Source organism: Aspergillus fijiensis (assembly GCF_003184825.1).
Source record: "Aspergillus fijiensis CBS 313.89 unplaced genomic scaffold BO72scaffold_24, whole genome shotgun sequence".
In the NCBI taxonomy this organism is placed as follows: domain Eukaryota; kingdom Fungi; phylum Ascomycota; class Eurotiomycetes; order Eurotiales; family Aspergillaceae; genus Aspergillus; species Aspergillus fijiensis.
Window position 1 is genome coordinate 28279 of NW_024469000.1, and position 15973 is coordinate 44251.

Here is a 15973-nt window from a genome sequence, read left to right on the forward strand (position 1 = left end):
TATCCCCCGCATCCTCTTATCGATAACCGTCACTTATCGCTTTCCATCCATCCATCCTCCATTATCATCACCAACAACATCATCATCATCATCGTCATCAGACTGCCAGCTGCCAAACGTCTTCACGATGATTGAGACCTTCCTCAAGGAGACTTTTCCGGGGGTGACTCCGACCTCGACTGTGGCGCCCATCCCCACCGTCGTCCCAGGCAATGAGCCCATTTTCCAGGAGATCCACGATACTGGCAAACGCACATTATGGTTAGTCTTTCCCTATAGAAGCTTTAAGCTCAGCTTCTAACGATACGCTCTTACTAGGGTCGTCACCGTGCTCATGGCCCTGTCTTCCCTGGTGTTCTACGTTCTGGGAGCTCGTGTACCACTGGTAAGTTCTTTAAGAACCTCCACCCCAAGTATCCGCAAGCCATCTCGACATCCCTAAAGTCATTTGAGTCACTCACTAATACTCAACCAAAAAAATCAGAGCAAGCGCGTCTTCCACACCCTCGTCTCCCTCTCCGCCACCATCTCCTTCATCATCTACCTCGCCCTCGCCACCGGCGGCGGCATCACCTGGAAAGTCGACACCGTCAAGCTGCACAACAAGCATGTGCCCAACACGCACCAGGACTACTTCCGCCAGGTGCTGTGGCTGCGCTACGTGCTGTGGTTCCTGACCGAGCCGCTCAGCCTGATCAGCTTGAGTCTGCTGTCCGGTCTTCCCGGGGCTCACCTGCTGGTGGCCATCGCCGCCGACTTCGTCATGCTGGGCTCCGGTCTGCTGGGCACCTTCGCCGGCCACACCTCGCGCCGCTGGGTCTGGTTCACCATCAGTGCCATCGGATACCTGACGACCGTGTACCACATCAGCGTGAACGGGGCCCGCGCCGCCAGCAACAAGGATAACCAGACCCGCAAGTTCTTCGGAACCATCTCCGGCGTGACTCTGCTGGTGAAGGTTTTGTTCCCTGTGTAGGTCTTACGAGAGTTCACCTTTTATCAGTGTATGTGCTAATAGAGAATGCGTACAGCACCATCGCCGCGGGCGCTTTGGCTCTGAAGATCAACGTCGACGTGGAGACTATCCTGTTTGCCATCTACGATATCTTCTCCCAGGGATTGATCGGATACTGGCTGATCATTGCGCACGACAGTGCTCCGGGAATGTAAGTGCTTGCTATTTTTCCCGGTGTGTTCAATGGCTAATTAGAACGGCAGCACCCTTAACGTGGACGGCTTCTGGTCCAACGGCATCGGCAATGAGGGCGCCATCCGTATCGGTGAGGATAACGGAGCTTAAATTGCGACGGACTTGTATGTATCTCAAGGAGAGTGACAGGTGTTGATGGAAAGTTCCGCTGGAATTTTCGGTCTGGGAGGCAGTGTGAACAGGAGGGGTGTGATATGACTGGACGCTGGGCGTGTTTGCCTGGCATCACGACTTTACGTATCGTTTTATGTTTCCGAACTGATGGTTCTACTGTTGTGGACGGAGGATCGAAGTATGAACCGGGATAATATGCTGCTACCATGGAGGCGTCGGACAGCGAAGGAACGAACATTCTGTATGTTTTATAATGATCATTGTCGTTCAAAATTGGGGGTGGAGCCGTGGAAATAATCCAACCAAGCGAGTGATTGTAACCAAGTTTCATGCTGTACCAGCCAGGTTGATATGAATGTCTCGTTCTTCCAAGTATCATACTCGACCTCGGATTCTTGCCGTTACAGTATCACCAACTTGGGATTTGAAGTGTAAAGAGTTGACAGTCATTGATCATATTTTTTTTTCTTCATTTCAAATAACTTATCGCATTAAGATTACACATTACCAGGTTCCATAGTTCCAGTTAAACCCAGTATTCGCACCATTAGACATTACCAATCTCTCTCTCTCGCTCTTGCATTCATTGCCATGCCATTTTCCGAACTCCGTTGCGCCAAACCAATTCATAAAGAGAAAAGGAAAAGAAAAGAAAACAGTCAGATCATCTGAAGATGAGAGAATGGTGAGCAGAAACGCAGCTGATCAGAAGAACATACTCCCCAAGGAAGGACGCCGCGCTCGCTCAGTAAGAAATCAAGGTAGTGAGTTGCCTGAAACACACAAAGTCCTAGGCCTAAGTTAGTCCTTCTGTTCCTTTACGCTTACTCGGTAGCAGAAGCAGGAGCAGGAGCAGCAGCAGCAGCAGCATCAGCACCCTCCGCCCCCTCTTCCTCTTCCTCTTCCTGCCCAGCACCACCCACACCCACCCCCACCGCCTCCGGAATCTTCCTATCCAAACACCCCGGCCCAGTGGACGCCATCTCCCCAACCTTCCGTCCACCCCGTAGCTGCACGACCTTCAACTCCTTCCGCAGATTCACCCGGCGCGCGACGACGGCCTCCCGGCCTTCCTCATCAACCAGTAACAGCTGGGGATACAGCACGGAGACGCGGTGCATGGCCTCACACAGATAGAAGCCGGCGTCGACGCAGTAGTCCTTGAAATGCAGGCACTTGAGCCGCGTGGCGTCGAACCAGAGCAGGAAGGGGTCGGCGTCGACCACGAAGCCCGTCAGCGTCAGGGTGCGGATCGACAGCCGGTTGCGCGTGGGGCCTTGCACCATGGCGCAGATTTTGGCCTTCTCGAGGGCGATCTTGTCCAGGTATTCGCCTTCGCCGATGGTGCGCGGGAGGGCGCCGGCGCCGGTGCCGCTTGGGGATTATTCAGTTAGTTGGTTTGGTTTAGGTGATAGGGGTTAGGGGGGGATGGGGACTTGGGGACTGGGAATGGGGGTCGTACTAGTAGACAGGGGCACTGTAGTGGGTGGGATTCATCGTCCATCCGCCCTTGATGTACGGCCAGTTCCCAGCGAAGGACTGGCGAAGGCGCGGGGGGCAGACCATGCTGAGCTCCAGCTCTTCGAGGCCCGTGTTCAGCCACGCCGCTTGCCAGATGTACCTCTGGTACGACTGCACCATGCCGGTGATCTTGAGGGAGCGGAGGTGCCGGAAATGGATGAGCGGGAACAGTTGCTCCACGGGCAGGACCTCAACGCGCTCTTCTACCTCTTCTTCGTCTTCGTCTTCCTCTTCCTCTTCCTCTTCTCCGTTGGTCTGTTTTTCGGTCTGCGCTGTGGAATCCGCTGCGGCGGTGGTGGCGGTAGCAGATTGGGATTTGTCGATAGGCAAGTAGACATCGATCCCCAATGAACGTCGGTTCCGCGGGAATCGAGCCCAGGTCGCGCCGCCGCGGAATTCTAGGAGCGGGTTGGTCGGGGTGGCTTGCTCGGCTGTGAAGAAGACGATGGGTAGGCTTTGTGCTTGGGCTTGAGCTTGCTGTACTTGCTGCGCTTGCTGTTGAGGTTGGGGATGGGAGCGATGTCCGACTTCTCCGGCCGCTGCAGTCTCCGAATTCACAGGCGTCGGCATCTGCTCCTCGCCGGACCCCATTCTCTTACGGCTCAAGCGCTGGAGCGCGGAGCGGAGGAGCGAGGCGGTGCTTTGGTTGTTCCTGTTGGACGCTGTGCTGGAGGACCGGCTAAATGGCTGAGGCGGCTGCTGCTGCTGCTGCGGTGTCTGCTGCTCCTGGGAGCGAGTCCGGCTCTCGGAGCGCGAACGCTTCGCACGCTCGGCCTTGCGCGATCCGGCCATGGTCAGGGTCAATTCTGGGGTGTTGAATGCGGTGCTTCTGGTAAAGACGTCGCTCATGCTGTAGCGGCGACGGCGCCGCGGCTTGTCTGAAGAATCGGAAGAAGTGTTGTTACTGTCAACGACGTCCGGGGAAGGAGCTCTGTCACCAGCACTTCCAGCTCCAGCTCCGGCAGTAAGTGACCGGGCACGGCTGTTTTCCTCACTAACAAGGTTGAACGGGAAACGGGTATGGAGAGTTTGGTCATGTACTGGAGAGAGAGAGTATCCTCAAAGCGTGTTAGTAGCTGCGTGAAACAAGAATTTCATAGATCATAGGTCAGTTCTCAGCAGAGGGACCCGCGTTACTGACCCGTATCAATGAGGTCGTGGATAGGCTGGTTTCTCGTCTCCACGTCGTTCCAGAATTCCGCGCCTAGCAGTGCAAGCTGCCAGTGTGCTGCGTATTCTTTCATCGCTTTGGCCGGGGCGAATTGAATGAGGTGAGCTATCGCTTGGGAATTGCACGTTTTCAAAGGGTAAAGGCTTGGAGGGACCGGGCGATTTGTGAGAGGCAGCGCAAGCTAGCTGGGTGAAAGATGGGGAAAAGCGCAGTGAAATATGGCACCTGGGAACGATGCAATGGACGACTAACACACAGCCTGGAACACTCTGAGCCCATGTCGAGGGTGTTTTGTTTGTCTCTGGTCGAGTGGAGCTGTGGGGCTTCATCCCCTCCCCTTCTCATAGTATGTTTCTTTTCTTTGGTGGCAGCTTGCTTAGTGAAAGAACACATGCTCGCCAATGCCATTTTGGACGGAATACAAAGAACAGGAACGGGAAGAAAGGATCCATTGCGTACAAATGATCATCCTTGACGTTGCTGACAAGAGAGAATTCCATTGCCTGCGGCCGTCTCTTTGTCATGCGCCGTTTCTCTCAATGAGATGGTTCTGAAACAGAAGGACTAGTCATTACAGCATCCCTGCACCACCACTAACGCTTACGGAAGCGCAGCGGTATGTTTCTCCTCAAAGCCAACGTCAGGATTGAAGTGCACTCTCGTAATGACCTCTCGGCCTCCTGAACTCCTTCCTTGCTATCGTCTGCCAGCTCAACTCGATAGTCTTTGAAGATTACGGCCAATGCAACCACAAACTCGACCTGCGCAAACTTCTTCCCTAGGCACGCGCGCATGCCATCGCTGAAAGGGATGTAAGCACCTCGGACCGGCTTATGAATGGTAGGATACTCCAGCCCTGGTGCAGAAACACCGGGTAGGCCCGCGTTCTTGGCTAGAAAGCTATCCTCATTCCGCACGTCCCAGCGCTGTGGGCGGAACAGTCTAACGTCGCTTCCCCAGTACTTTTCCGAGTAGTGAAGACTGCTTACGTTCAGGTTTATGTTCAGGCGAGGCTCCAGGACGTAATCCTCCTCACGATAACGGATCTTTCTTGCTGAGTCGCCCGTCCACTTCGGGACAGTTACGACGGGCGGGTACAGACGCATGGTCTCCAGCTAGGTGCAGGTCAGTATGCTATCCGCTGCAAAGAAACAGGCTTGAGGCCGTACGCACCATGACACATAGAGGGGTAACCAGTTTAGGGAACATAGTGCCGTAGTCCCAGGTCCCAGCGTCAGAAGACTCCCCCTTGGATGAGGCCGCCAGACCTTCATACATCCATTCCTGGACGTCCGGATGCAGAGCCAAGAGCAGGAACGCGAATCGTAGCGTGGTTGCCGTGGTCTCGTGTCCCGCAATGGTGATAATATGCAGGTTGCTGATAACCTCCCGGTCTGTCAAAGTCTGTTGGTCCTGAGACTTTCGCGGATTAAGCATTCCTTGCACCAGGTGGTGTGCTGTGTCTGTGTCTTCCAATTCTCGCTCGGTCTTGTCAACCAACCTCTGCAGATACACCTCTAGGTCCCGATGCGCCGCAAAGTCTCGCCTGAAGAAGGGGACCAGCGCTCTGGGGATCCACTTGGGTAACAAGTTGTTGGCTATCGCAACTGTGCTGATATGCTCGTTCATGTAGGACATTACTGACCGGAATGTAAAATCGAACCCAGCCGGGGGCGGGGTGCTGTCCTTGAAGATGTCATCCGGGCCCTTGAGCAGATGCTGGGGCAAGGGCTTGAACGGCAGATCTACACCGAAGCCGGCACCAGTCAGGACGTTGAGACTGAGCTTGAGGGTGTCCTGTCTCGTGTCGGTCGCCACGAAGCTGTCACTGGTCTCGTTCGGTCTTGATTCGTGCCAGTACTCGATTAGCTGTTGGCTCTGCTTTATAGCTTGCTCCCACACAAGAGCATTGTTCTTTTCGTTGAAGGTTGTTGCCGTGTATCGACGATGGTGTGTCCATTCTGCATCCTCACACTGTTTGAAATAAGCATGGGCATGATGTGTGACTACAAAGGGTGGTGTCGCACTCACCGTGACGACGTTTGGTCCGTACATGTCCAGCACCGCTGGAGGAGCATCAGCCTCGTGAGCACATCCCCACAATTGAGTGAGAGGGAAAAGACTCACCGTACTGATGGACTGGCTTTGTAAAGCTCTGCCGAGAGTTGACGATCTGGGAAACCACCGCCGCATCGGAGACGCTGCAGAAGATGCCTCCCGGGAAGACAAGCAGGTACACATCGCCATATCGTCTTGCTTGTCGATCCCTGACCCTCCAGCGATAATTGATCAGGGTATCGTACACAATATCTGCCAGTCGGGCGGGAAACCAGTTTTCGACCAGATAGGAGAACCAGGGCGTATCGAAGAAAGCCATGGAGACGATGCCTGGAGAGAAGACAGACACGACATAGGGAAGCCCCGAGCGCTGCGCGACGCGGACATGCTTGAAGAGATCCCGTAGACGGTCAGCGAGATACAGGCCGAGGAGACCGAGGATGACCGTGGACCAGATCATCGTAGCCCTTGTTGACCTTCCTCTGCTGCGAGTTGTTGATGCCGTCCGGTGACAGAGGTTTGCGGATGGAAGAGAGGCGGTGACAATGGCTATTGTTCTGAGAAGTTCCTAAGGGGGAATTTACCCCACGAGTAGGCACATTCCGCTCACAACCCAGTGCACGCGGATCATTATTTTCCCAGGTGCCAGATCAGGTTGACATGTGCTTTAGACATGAAGCCTGTTCCGCTCGCTACAGTGGATGGGACTCCGTTACATTGGCACTGAGAAAGTCATTGTTGTCATACTGAGGTGGCCTATGATATTCCAGGTATTAGGTATCAGGCTCTGCACCAGCCCTTCCTGCTAACACTACCTACTTACTTTAACTAGATTACATGTAAGCTTCAACCAGGGTTCACGATTAGCTCGCCAGAACGACTGGTCAAATGAGGTTGGAGAGCAGGCAACTTAACGCTATGACCAGAATATGTGGGGATCTGGCTATGCCCGGCTCCACAGTATGTCGCCAGTGCTCGAGCCTAGGCATAAGTTAGCGGACAATAACTTCAAAGATATGCCATCCTCCTCGACATGCATAAGAGCAGACATACTACAACCTCGTGGCGGACTCTAATTGCATAGGCTTGGGTTGTTCAGGAGTCAGAGGTAACTCAGAAGCTGGAATAAAGTTATGGGTCGTCTTACAGTCAGCGACCGTGCCGGAGACTCAAAACTTATTGGATCATGTGACCGTCCATCCCCGCCCTCCAGAAATATATCTCCGGCGGTTTTGCAGCATCCATCTATGATAACATCACGGCTAATAGTCAACCAGACAGAGTTTTCAGGCAACACCCGGGCATTTGAGGTCGTCATCTCCTTTTCTCGGCTTTGTCAAGTGAAGGAGGACTGTATAGTTGACACCACTTCCAAGTGCGGGGACCCACGAAGCGGATAAGCAGTCTGGGATGCACGTGCACCAACAGCAGCGAGGAGAGTTCAGCCGGCAGGGAGAGATTGACGAACTGAATATTTTGTTCTCATGTTGATAGGAGATATAGGTTGTACTTGCAAAGTCCTACTTGAAGCCAATCTCGTAAGAGAGATAGACGAGAGCCAGATCGAGGAGCAGAGGAGCTCTGGTGAGGGTTTGACAAGTGTCTCTCATGATGTATGTTTTCGCACGAGCTGAATTTCCCCTCAACATGCAGAGAACAGTAGGCTATGGGTTGGCCAAGTCATTCCCCAGTAGTAGGCATACGGAAGGGCTTAACGACAGTCCTCGTTATGGCTTGAAGTCTGGCAATTAGATCTACTGCCTGATGGTGTTCTGATTAGTATGTAGATGTATAACACGCGGATCGATGGCGTTCTACTCTTCTGGTGTGAGGACCAGCGCCCTTTGGCTGGAATTGGTAGAAAAATAGTTACCTAGTCATTAAGTTGTTGAGAAGAAGCTGGATACGGAACTTCAAGAACATATGTACTATCACCGATAGTGCTAGGTGCTCCGAAGCGAGCGCGCAGGGAAAACCGGGTATGAGCAATGCGTCTGAATCTCTCATGTGGATCAGGCTTAGATGACAACCTTATTCGCCCTAGTTCTGGGCCGATTGAATGAATTGGCCTCTGCAGCACATGGACATTAACACCAGACGGCGCTGGCCCGACCCCTAGCGACGTCACATATAGCAAATCCCGAGTCCGAGGGGCAGTAAGGGACAGTCAGGCCGAATCTAGTCTTCGTAATGCGTTCTTTTACTCTATTTTTATCTCCTCCGCACTTGAATGCTTGCTTTCCAGATCGAGACCGTAGAAGTACACAGAGTAGATAGTGGGCGCACCGTACCATACCAACCGCCCGGTAGTCACTGGCGAAAATGGAGGTTAAATTGACCTTGCGCTAAGTTCTCGAAGCTCCTCCTTATAATCATTACATCCGTTGACACCGTTAATTAGCGTAGGTAGGCGCGAAAGTCGTAATCTGTGCAGAATTCCGATCCTACAGCCAAAGAGCAACTTTTTGAAGTCCGTAGAAAAAATAGTTCGATTCAAAAAACAATCATGCAAGTTTATCCCATCAAAGCACTATCCTAGTACTTCTTGCCCTGGCGCAGGACATCACCGAACTCCTCAAGAGGGCTGCGGATGAGCTTAGTCTCCTTCCAGAGGTTGGGGGTGAGGAAGCCGTAGGTGTTGACGACGGCAAGGAAAGTAGCCTTGAGGGTGTTCTCGAGGGTCTTGGTGGAGCCGGAAGAGCAGGTGTAGGCGTCCTGGACACCAGCAAGCTGGAGGAGACGCTTGACGGCGGGGGAGGCAACGAGACCGGTACCGCGGGGAGCGGGGATAAGCTGGATTCATGTTAGTCAACGGGTTGCTTCGAGTCGGACTGGCGCGATTGCGACATACTCTGACGGAGACGGAACCACACTTGGCGCTCTGCTTAACGGGCAGAGAGTGAGGCTCACCGAGGTTGGTACCCCAGTAACCGCGACGGACGGGGAGAACGCTCAGCTTGGCGATGGTGATGGCGGCACGGATGGCGGTAGCGACTTCCTTGGAGGTCTTGATACCGAGACCGATGTGGCCCTCGGAGTCACCGATGACAACGACAGCCTTGAAGCGGGTACGCTGACCGGCACGGGTCTGCTTCTGGACGGGTTTGATCTGCGAAGAAAAAGAAAGAATGACCGTCAGCACCTGACCATTCCGCAGCAATTCCCGTTCGACATTGTCCAATTCCCAATCCCGCATCCAATCCAATTGCGCGTCCACTTCCTAGCACATGCGCCGATTCGAAAATTTTCCACGTCGATATTCCGGGTGATTTTGGTTGAACGTTCGCTTCGTACCTTCATGACCTCATCCTTGAGCTTGGGGAGGAAGAAGTCCACAATCTGGTACTCCTTGACGGGCAGGGAGTGCAGGTAGATCTGCTCCATGCTGGTGATCTTGCCAGCCTTGACGAGACGGCCGAGCTTGGTGACGGGCTGCCATTCCTTCTCCTGCTCCTTCGCGCCACCACGGCGTCCACGGCGGCCACGGCCACGGCCACGGTCACCACCGCGGTCACCGCGAGATCCGAATCCTCCACGTCCACGGGGAGCGGCGTCAGCCATGTTGTATAGATATGGCGATTGGGAAAGGGTCGGAGGGGCGAGAGGAGGTGTCGTGGGAGGGGTTGTCGACGTCGAGTTGACTTTTCTCTCGCTATCCACAACTGTTTTGGCACGGAGGGAAATTTCGCGGGCGGGTGCGCTAAGCGAGCCCGGAGCCCTATACCCTACGTGATAAGCCGTTTTGGGCAACCCGATCGGAGCCCCGTCCGGGTACATCATGTGATAAGTGGGTTACCCCGTCGCGAGCTGCTGCTCTCCAATAGCCGCCCAGAGTGGCGTGGATTGTCGCGCATTTGCTTGGTTTTTACCCTGGGGGTGGATTAGAGTGTTGGAGCTGTCTGTTGTTCCTGTTCCCTTATCAGCGGCAGTCTGTGACCAGATACTTATACCTGCATCATCGTTCCCTGAGTTTATGCCAGCGACCAACCTTCTTCTGTTTCCTCTTCAGCATCTTGTTCGTTGGTCGCATCCATCATTTCTAGCCAATTCATTTCTGTGTATTTTCTTAAAAATACCCCCATCGATATCTTAGACAAAGATGTTGCGGTGGTATGTCGATCCTACATTGAGGATTCGGTCAATCATGTACCTCCAGCCGTGTACTGACTTATCCGCTTCAGGTACCAAGCGAAGCTGGCCAAACAGCCCATCCTGACCGCCAGTGTCACCAGCTTTGTATGTCTTCCTGGTCTTGTTCCGCTTCCAACAATGTCTATTACTCGCTTTCCTCTTGACTCCGCTGACTCCATTGACGACCAGGTCTTGTTTGGCAGTGGAGATGTCCTTGCTCAGCAGCTCGTTGATCGCCGAGGTTTCGATAAGCACGATATGGCACGAACTGCACGCATGGCTCTGTATGGAGGTGGTAAGAAACGGCCATGGGCGTTGCTGTCTTTAACAAGTTCCTTTTCTAATGGTCCCAAGCAATCTTCGGCCCGGCTGCCACGGCCTGGTATGGCATTCTACAACGCCATGTTGTTCTTAAGAACCCCATCGCTACCACCGCCGCTCGGGTCGCTGCCGATCAATTGCTCTTCACGCCCACTCACCTGACATGTTTCTTGTCGTCCATGGCCATCTTGGAAGGCTCTGACCCAATGGAGAAGTTGCGCAGCAGCTTTGTCCCCAGTTACAAAGCGAACCTTACGATCTGGCCCATGGTCCAAGGTGTCAACTTCGCCATAGTGCCCTTGGAGTACCGTGTCCTGGTCGTGAACCTGGTCAGCTTGGGTAAGTAGTGTTCTATCTCTGACCGAGCAACAACTGACCAGAACAATAGGCTGGAACTGCTTGTTGAGCTTGATCAATAGCGGCGAGAAATGATTAGACAAAGATCTCTCTTGATTAGCACTGAACTATAGATACCCTTCGAATCCATGACTTTACACTTTAATACCCAGTTCCCTAGACTCATTCTTTTCCTGGTTCCTGGATTGGCTTAGTAGTACTGTTTTTAGATCTGCTCAAACATATGTGTCGAGACAGAGCTTGGCCGAATAGAAATGAAACTCATATAGTGTTTACACATATTGAGGGCAGAGAACGCTGCCTATCCATATCCAAACTTCGCAGGCGTCTATCATCAGGCTCGTTGCCTCTATTTAACCTGTGGCATTGTGCGTATGAAGTGGGCTTAAAGCCTTGCAAAGAGGAAAAATATAATACTACGAGTCATTTGACTAACTAAAGAGTGCAAATTACCTTCTTTTATGGTTTGCTGAGAGTGACTCCTACCTACCTCACTTCTCTGTCAAGATATCATCATTAGGGCTGGGTTGGGCGGCGGCAGCCTATTAGAGGTCTGGAAGGGAGGGTTGCCCAAAAGGGAAAAGTTTCACTCTGGTCCCGACCTTGCGGCATCTCCAAACCATCAAAACTTGATGCTGGGATTTTCCGCCATCTTCCCCATACAGTCTCGACCACGACATTCGCCGTGATTCTGCCTGGAGCAGACGCTCAACTCTGATTCAACCACTTGCGCGTCTTCCCTTCTTACCTCACATACACCTCTTACCGCGAGTTGCGCCTTCCTTTGACGGCCTCTCATCACAACAACAAATTTTGCCATCCGCACTTTTCTCTCCCCTCCGACGACCCCTCGCCTCTTCATCAACCCGACCCCGCCGCTCGACCCTCTTCATCCACCTTGACCTTTACCTCACCTCATACTCCCTCTACCATAATGGCCGCCGTCGCTGAGAACGGCCACGCACCCGTGGCCGATGAGAATGCCGCCCCCGTCGCTGCCGCCGAGCAGACCGAAAAGACGAACGGTGACTCCGTCACAGTATTCCACGACCCCGAAAACTTCAACGTTAAGCATCCTTTGATGCACGAGTGGACCCTCTGGTTTACCAAGCCCCCCAGTGGCAAGGTAAGGGACCGATCGACTCGATCGACTGCGTTCAACATTCATCTGACCCATCCGTGGTTATAGGGCGATAACTGGAACGACCTTCTGAAGGAGGTTGTGACTTTCAACTCTGTCGAGGAATTCTGGGGAATCTACGTACGTTATGTCGCGTGCTGTGCCCTAAGTGGGATTTTCCGGCTAACTGATTTTGTTAGAACAACATCACGCCGACCTCCGAATTGGGCCTCAAAGCAGACTACCACCTTTTCAAGAAGGGCGTCAGACCGGAGTGGGAGGACCCCCAGAACAAGCACGGCGGAAAGTGGTCATATTCCTTCAAGGACAAGCGCTCCGTGCCCATTGACGACCTGTGGCTGCACGCTCAGCTGGCAGCTATTGGCGAGACTCTCGAGAGCGATGGTGACAGCGAGGTTATGGGCGTCGTCGTGAACGTACGCAAGGGCTTCTACCGTGTGGGTCTGTGGACACGGACCGTTGGCAAGGCCATTCCGGGAGACAAGAACAACACCCGTACGCCCGCCCAGGGCAAGGACATCCTCGAGGCCATCGGCCGCCGCTTCAAGGAGGTTCTCCGTCTCAAGGAGGCGGATGCCGTTGAGTTCTCCGGACACACAGACAGCGCGCACAGCGGCAGCACGAGAGCCAAGGCCAAGTTTGTTGTCTGAAGCGCCTGCTAGCTTGTGTCGCTTTGGCTTTATGATATCATAACGCGGTGGTTTTCGCTTGTTTGCTATGGATTAATGGAAAAGGGCTCCGTGATGATGCGCGGTAACGAATGGGAAAAGATCAGTACAAGGCATTGCCTGTGGGAGGAGACATATTCCAAACTGGCTTGCCAGCACTTCGCAGTGAGGCGATCTGGTTGCAGCTCTTTTCCTCAAGACGTATTTCTGACGAGGTTTATACCATATTCTGTTAAATTTCAGTGTTGTCCCTCTTGGGATCGGAGAATATAAGAAAATGATTTGAATTGCTGCATTTACTTGACCTGTCTGATTTTTGCTTGCATGGTGACGTTGCTGTCCTTCAGCTCCATTATCGAGACAAAACCTCAATGCTGGCCGTGTATACACCGAGTACAGTACAGTACAGATGTTCTTTTTATTTTCGGTGGCTAATTAATGTGGATGACCTCCTCTTCCAACTTGCTGTATGCCGCACGGGTCAAGTAGGGCTCGGTAGCGAGTACAACTGGAGTCGGTGGTGGTTAGCGGTCCTGCCCGTGGGGTGAGTGACCTTGATAGTGACTTCCTGTTTAGGAAATTTTGAAGTGAATGAATGAGGCGCCATGAGCGTCGGTGTCCCTACCAGGCCGGGCAGTCACCCACCAGCCTTTTGCTTTTCATCATCATGTCGAGTCCCTCGGATTCATAAAGCACCTTTCTCGACAGTCTTCCCCCACAACATCTTCCCTCCAGGCTTCTTCACTCCACTGCCCAACCCACCCATCCATCTTCTTCCCTTTCTTTCTCGTTCTCTTCCACCACCATCATTCCAATTTCCTCCTTCTCATCCTTTCTCTTGTCATCTCCCCTCTTCTCGTCTTCTTCTTATTCTCTCTCTTCTCATCCTCTCTCTTCTCATTCTTCCACTTCTCATCCTCTTTCTTCTCATTCTCTTCTCATCATTCCTTCTATCCTTTTCAACCTTCCCCTACCCTTCTTTCTGCCCCTTCTCTTCCTATCTTCTTCTCTCCCCCCTACCACCCCCGAGACAGGTACGTGACCCCAACATTGTCCCCGGTTGCTAACGGTCTATTCTTATTCGTAAGTTGTGCCGGATCGAGCATCTGTTCGTGACAGCGCAAGCAGGTTTTTGGCTCACTGGAAAAAACTTTGAGCTTGCCGTACCTCCAGACTTCCACTTGCAAGTTCTCGAGGGCCTATGGACGGGTGGTTGGGTTGGGCCTGGGCCACAAGACTCCAAACACGAAAGGGTAAGTTATTCTCCTGCTTTGGAGGTGGTGGGCTTCAGTAGATGCTGACTTCTGACTGTTGCTATATCTGTGTGCTTTGCGGACTGTGAAAAAGGAAGGGTCTAACCTGGAGCTGGTAAGTAAGTCTCTTCAATTTGTTCTGTGGTGTGTTGATAGGGCGGAGCTTTTTGCTGATCTGCGTTGTTCGGTATAGATGTCTTTTCAAGGGTGGCTCTGGGGTGGCTAGTTCGGAGACAAGTGCTTATGGTGCCTGTGTGTTTGCTTGGATAATGAAGGTGGACACTCTGTCTCTGTGGTTGTGTTGGTAGATGTGGTCTTCTGTTGTGATTCTCTGTGGTATGCTAAGCTGTTTCCTTCTGTAAATCTGCAAATCGAGTCTTCTCTTGAAAAGTATGCTGTCTTGGACGAGAGAAAACCGCATCCCGCTGACATTTTAATCAAGGGGTCCCCAGTGTGAAGGATTCAGGGATATCTGGCGTGTATTGCTATACGTCGTGGCGAGAATCATCATAGGTGAAACTACCAAAGGATCTATACTACCCTTCATGAACCCATGAAACGAAGGTCTCGATGTCATATCATAATAGATATGTGCTCTTTGGCAAGTTCTGGCATGACAGTCACGAGCAGACTAAGCAGAAAGGGGGAAAACATTGAGAGTTACAGTCAATGGATGGATGGCATATGGAGAAACTACGGTGGATCTTTTTCTTCATGGACCATAAGCAACAGCTGGAACCTGCGGCGGGCTTTATTGGTTTCAAATCCAATCCAGCCATGCTAGAATGCATGCCCGCCCGCTATGCTGTTATCTTGTCGACCAGTAGAATCATCGTCACGCTGCCCTTAGTCACAGGCACAGCTTGAGATGGCGCCTTCCGAGTTACGATTTTGACACCGTACTGCGAGAATAGCCATCCACCTCATCACCCTGAAGCTCTGCTGCCTGCTTTTCCAATTTTTCCTTTGATAAAAACGCGCACTGGGTCAAAAACAGGAGTGCTTCCGCATATTCCGAGCGAATTAATGCCCGACGGTTGACCATTTATCCACCCCTGCGCGGAACTGTGGATCCGTGACAAGATATGATCGTCTACTTTAAAAGGCTTGGAAGGTCACAGATAATGCTTGGTAAGGAGCCTTTTTTCACTGCAAATGAAAACTGGCATTGCGCCTTGAGGTTTATACGCCTCGAGTTTTATGATGGCAGGCTGAGTTTAGCCTGCTTTGGCCTTATCAGAGTTTGATCCCCTCATACGAACAGCCGGCTAAGAAGTCCGATCCACACTGTCCTGCGAACCCAGACCGTGGTCCCCTTCCGACTATCTCGCAAAGGTGCAACGCAATGGCTTGAGTTGGGAGCATCTTCAGAATAGCAACCGTGCAGATCATCAGCACGGGAAATCCAGCCGATCACGGCCGCCGCCCAGTCCAGCCAAGAGGCCTCCGCCTATCGTATACACGTTAGATGCTGGTCGCTGATTGAGTCACTCTCCGCTTGGCAACACTCTCACGGAATGTCGCCGTCGCGAGTCATAAACAGGGTCGGCTTGATTGGCCCGGTCGTGCTTAGCACGCCATCCCTAAAGGCATCGGAGGAAGATCGGAGCCCTTTCTGCCTTGGAGTCTAGCGCGCCAACGGCCGAATAAGAGGACGAAAACGAGGCGGCCACGCCCTTCGAGGCTTTGCGCCTTTTGATATATGAACTGTTATCTCTCCAGGTCAGCGAGTGTTTCGAGTCATGAGTCGAGCGGTGAGATTCATGGCCAGGGGGATGTGTTGACCATGACCAAACCAGTTGGTGGCCGAAGGCTTTCCGAGGGCGAAGTCGGACCTTGAACAGGTACTTAACCTCAACAGACACTACCCCACCCCACGCGCGCTCTCAAGGAACGCTTCCCAAAAGCATTTCTTCCCCTCACCACCTCAGAACATCCGTGACACCTCACTGACCTCATATATCTTTGGACAAGACGAATAGGACAAGGAAGAAAGGTGTCTTACGATGGACAGATGTCTCTCTCCAG

The 15973-nt window shown here is 52.6% G+C and overlaps 7 protein-coding genes across 7 annotated transcripts; 4 read left to right on the top strand and 3 right to left on the bottom strand.

The window, feature by feature from the left end:
• Positions 1-127: 127 nt before the first annotated feature.
• Positions 128-1300, top strand: BO72DRAFT_378430 (opsin family protein; the record flags this gene model as incomplete). The annotated part of the gene is made up of 5 exons (XM_040941307.1): positions 128-261; positions 319-385; positions 485-972; positions 1032-1166; positions 1219-1300. The coding sequence occupies 5 exons, from the start codon at positions 128-130 to the stop codon at positions 1298-1300; spliced, it is 906 nt and encodes a 301-aa protein (XP_040801076.1).
• Positions 1301-1925: 625 nt separating this feature from the next.
• On the bottom strand, positions 1926-4299 carry BO72DRAFT_110213 (uncharacterized protein). Its single transcript, XM_040938943.1, has 3 exons — positions 3987-4299; positions 2787-3885; positions 1926-2698 (listed from the first exon to the last, which is right to left on the bottom strand). The coding sequence occupies exons 1-3, from the start codon at positions 4087-4089 to the stop codon at positions 2149-2151; spliced, it is 1752 nt and encodes a 583-aa protein (XP_040801077.1). The 5' UTR covers positions 4090-4299; the 3' UTR covers positions 1926-2148.
• Positions 4300-4349: 50 nt separating this feature from the next.
• On the bottom strand, positions 4350-6714 carry BO72DRAFT_110126 (cytochrome P450). Its single transcript, XM_040938942.1, has 4 exons — positions 6144-6714; positions 6048-6082; positions 5190-5990; positions 4350-5131 (listed from the first exon to the last, which is right to left on the bottom strand). The coding sequence occupies exons 1-4, from the start codon at positions 6532-6534 to the stop codon at positions 4610-4612; spliced, it is 1749 nt and encodes a 582-aa protein (XP_040801078.1). The 5' UTR covers positions 6535-6714; the 3' UTR covers positions 4350-4609.
• A 1895-nt stretch (positions 6715-8609) lies between these two features.
• On the bottom strand, positions 8610-9635 carry BO72DRAFT_468653 (40S ribosomal protein uS5; the record flags this gene model as incomplete). The annotated part of the gene is made up of 3 exons (XM_040946917.1): positions 8610-8867; positions 8926-9183; positions 9369-9635. 3 exons carry the CDS (start codon positions 9633-9635, stop codon positions 8610-8612), a joined length of 783 nt encoding a protein of 260 aa, XP_040801079.1.
• Positions 9636-9912: 277 nt separating this feature from the next.
• BO72DRAFT_448128 (Mpv17/PMP22 family protein) lies at positions 9913-11028 on the top strand. The gene is made up of 5 exons (XM_040944716.1): positions 9913-10184; positions 10256-10310; positions 10395-10500; positions 10560-10865; positions 10915-11028. The coding sequence occupies exons 1-5, from the start codon at positions 10174-10176 to the stop codon at positions 10956-10958; spliced, it is 522 nt and encodes a 173-aa protein (XP_040801080.1). The 5' UTR covers positions 9913-10173; the 3' UTR covers positions 10959-11028.
• Positions 11029-11506: 478 nt separating this feature from the next.
• BO72DRAFT_448130 (eukaryotic translation initiation factor 4E) lies at positions 11507-12993 on the top strand. The gene is made up of 3 exons (XM_040944717.1): positions 11507-12009; positions 12073-12144; positions 12204-12993. The coding sequence occupies exons 1-3, from the start codon at positions 11818-11820 to the stop codon at positions 12672-12674; spliced, it is 735 nt and encodes a 244-aa protein (XP_040801081.1). The 5' UTR covers positions 11507-11817; the 3' UTR covers positions 12675-12993.
• BO72DRAFT_110261 (uncharacterized protein) lies at positions 12987-14232 on the top strand. The gene is made up of 3 exons (XM_040938944.1): positions 12987-13726; positions 13781-14060; positions 14139-14232. The coding sequence occupies exons 1-2, from the start codon at positions 13298-13300 to the stop codon at positions 13991-13993; spliced, it is 642 nt and encodes a 213-aa protein (XP_040801082.1). The 5' UTR covers positions 12987-13297; the 3' UTR covers positions 13994-14060; positions 14139-14232.
• The last annotated feature ends 1741 nt before the right edge of the window (positions 14233-15973 follow it).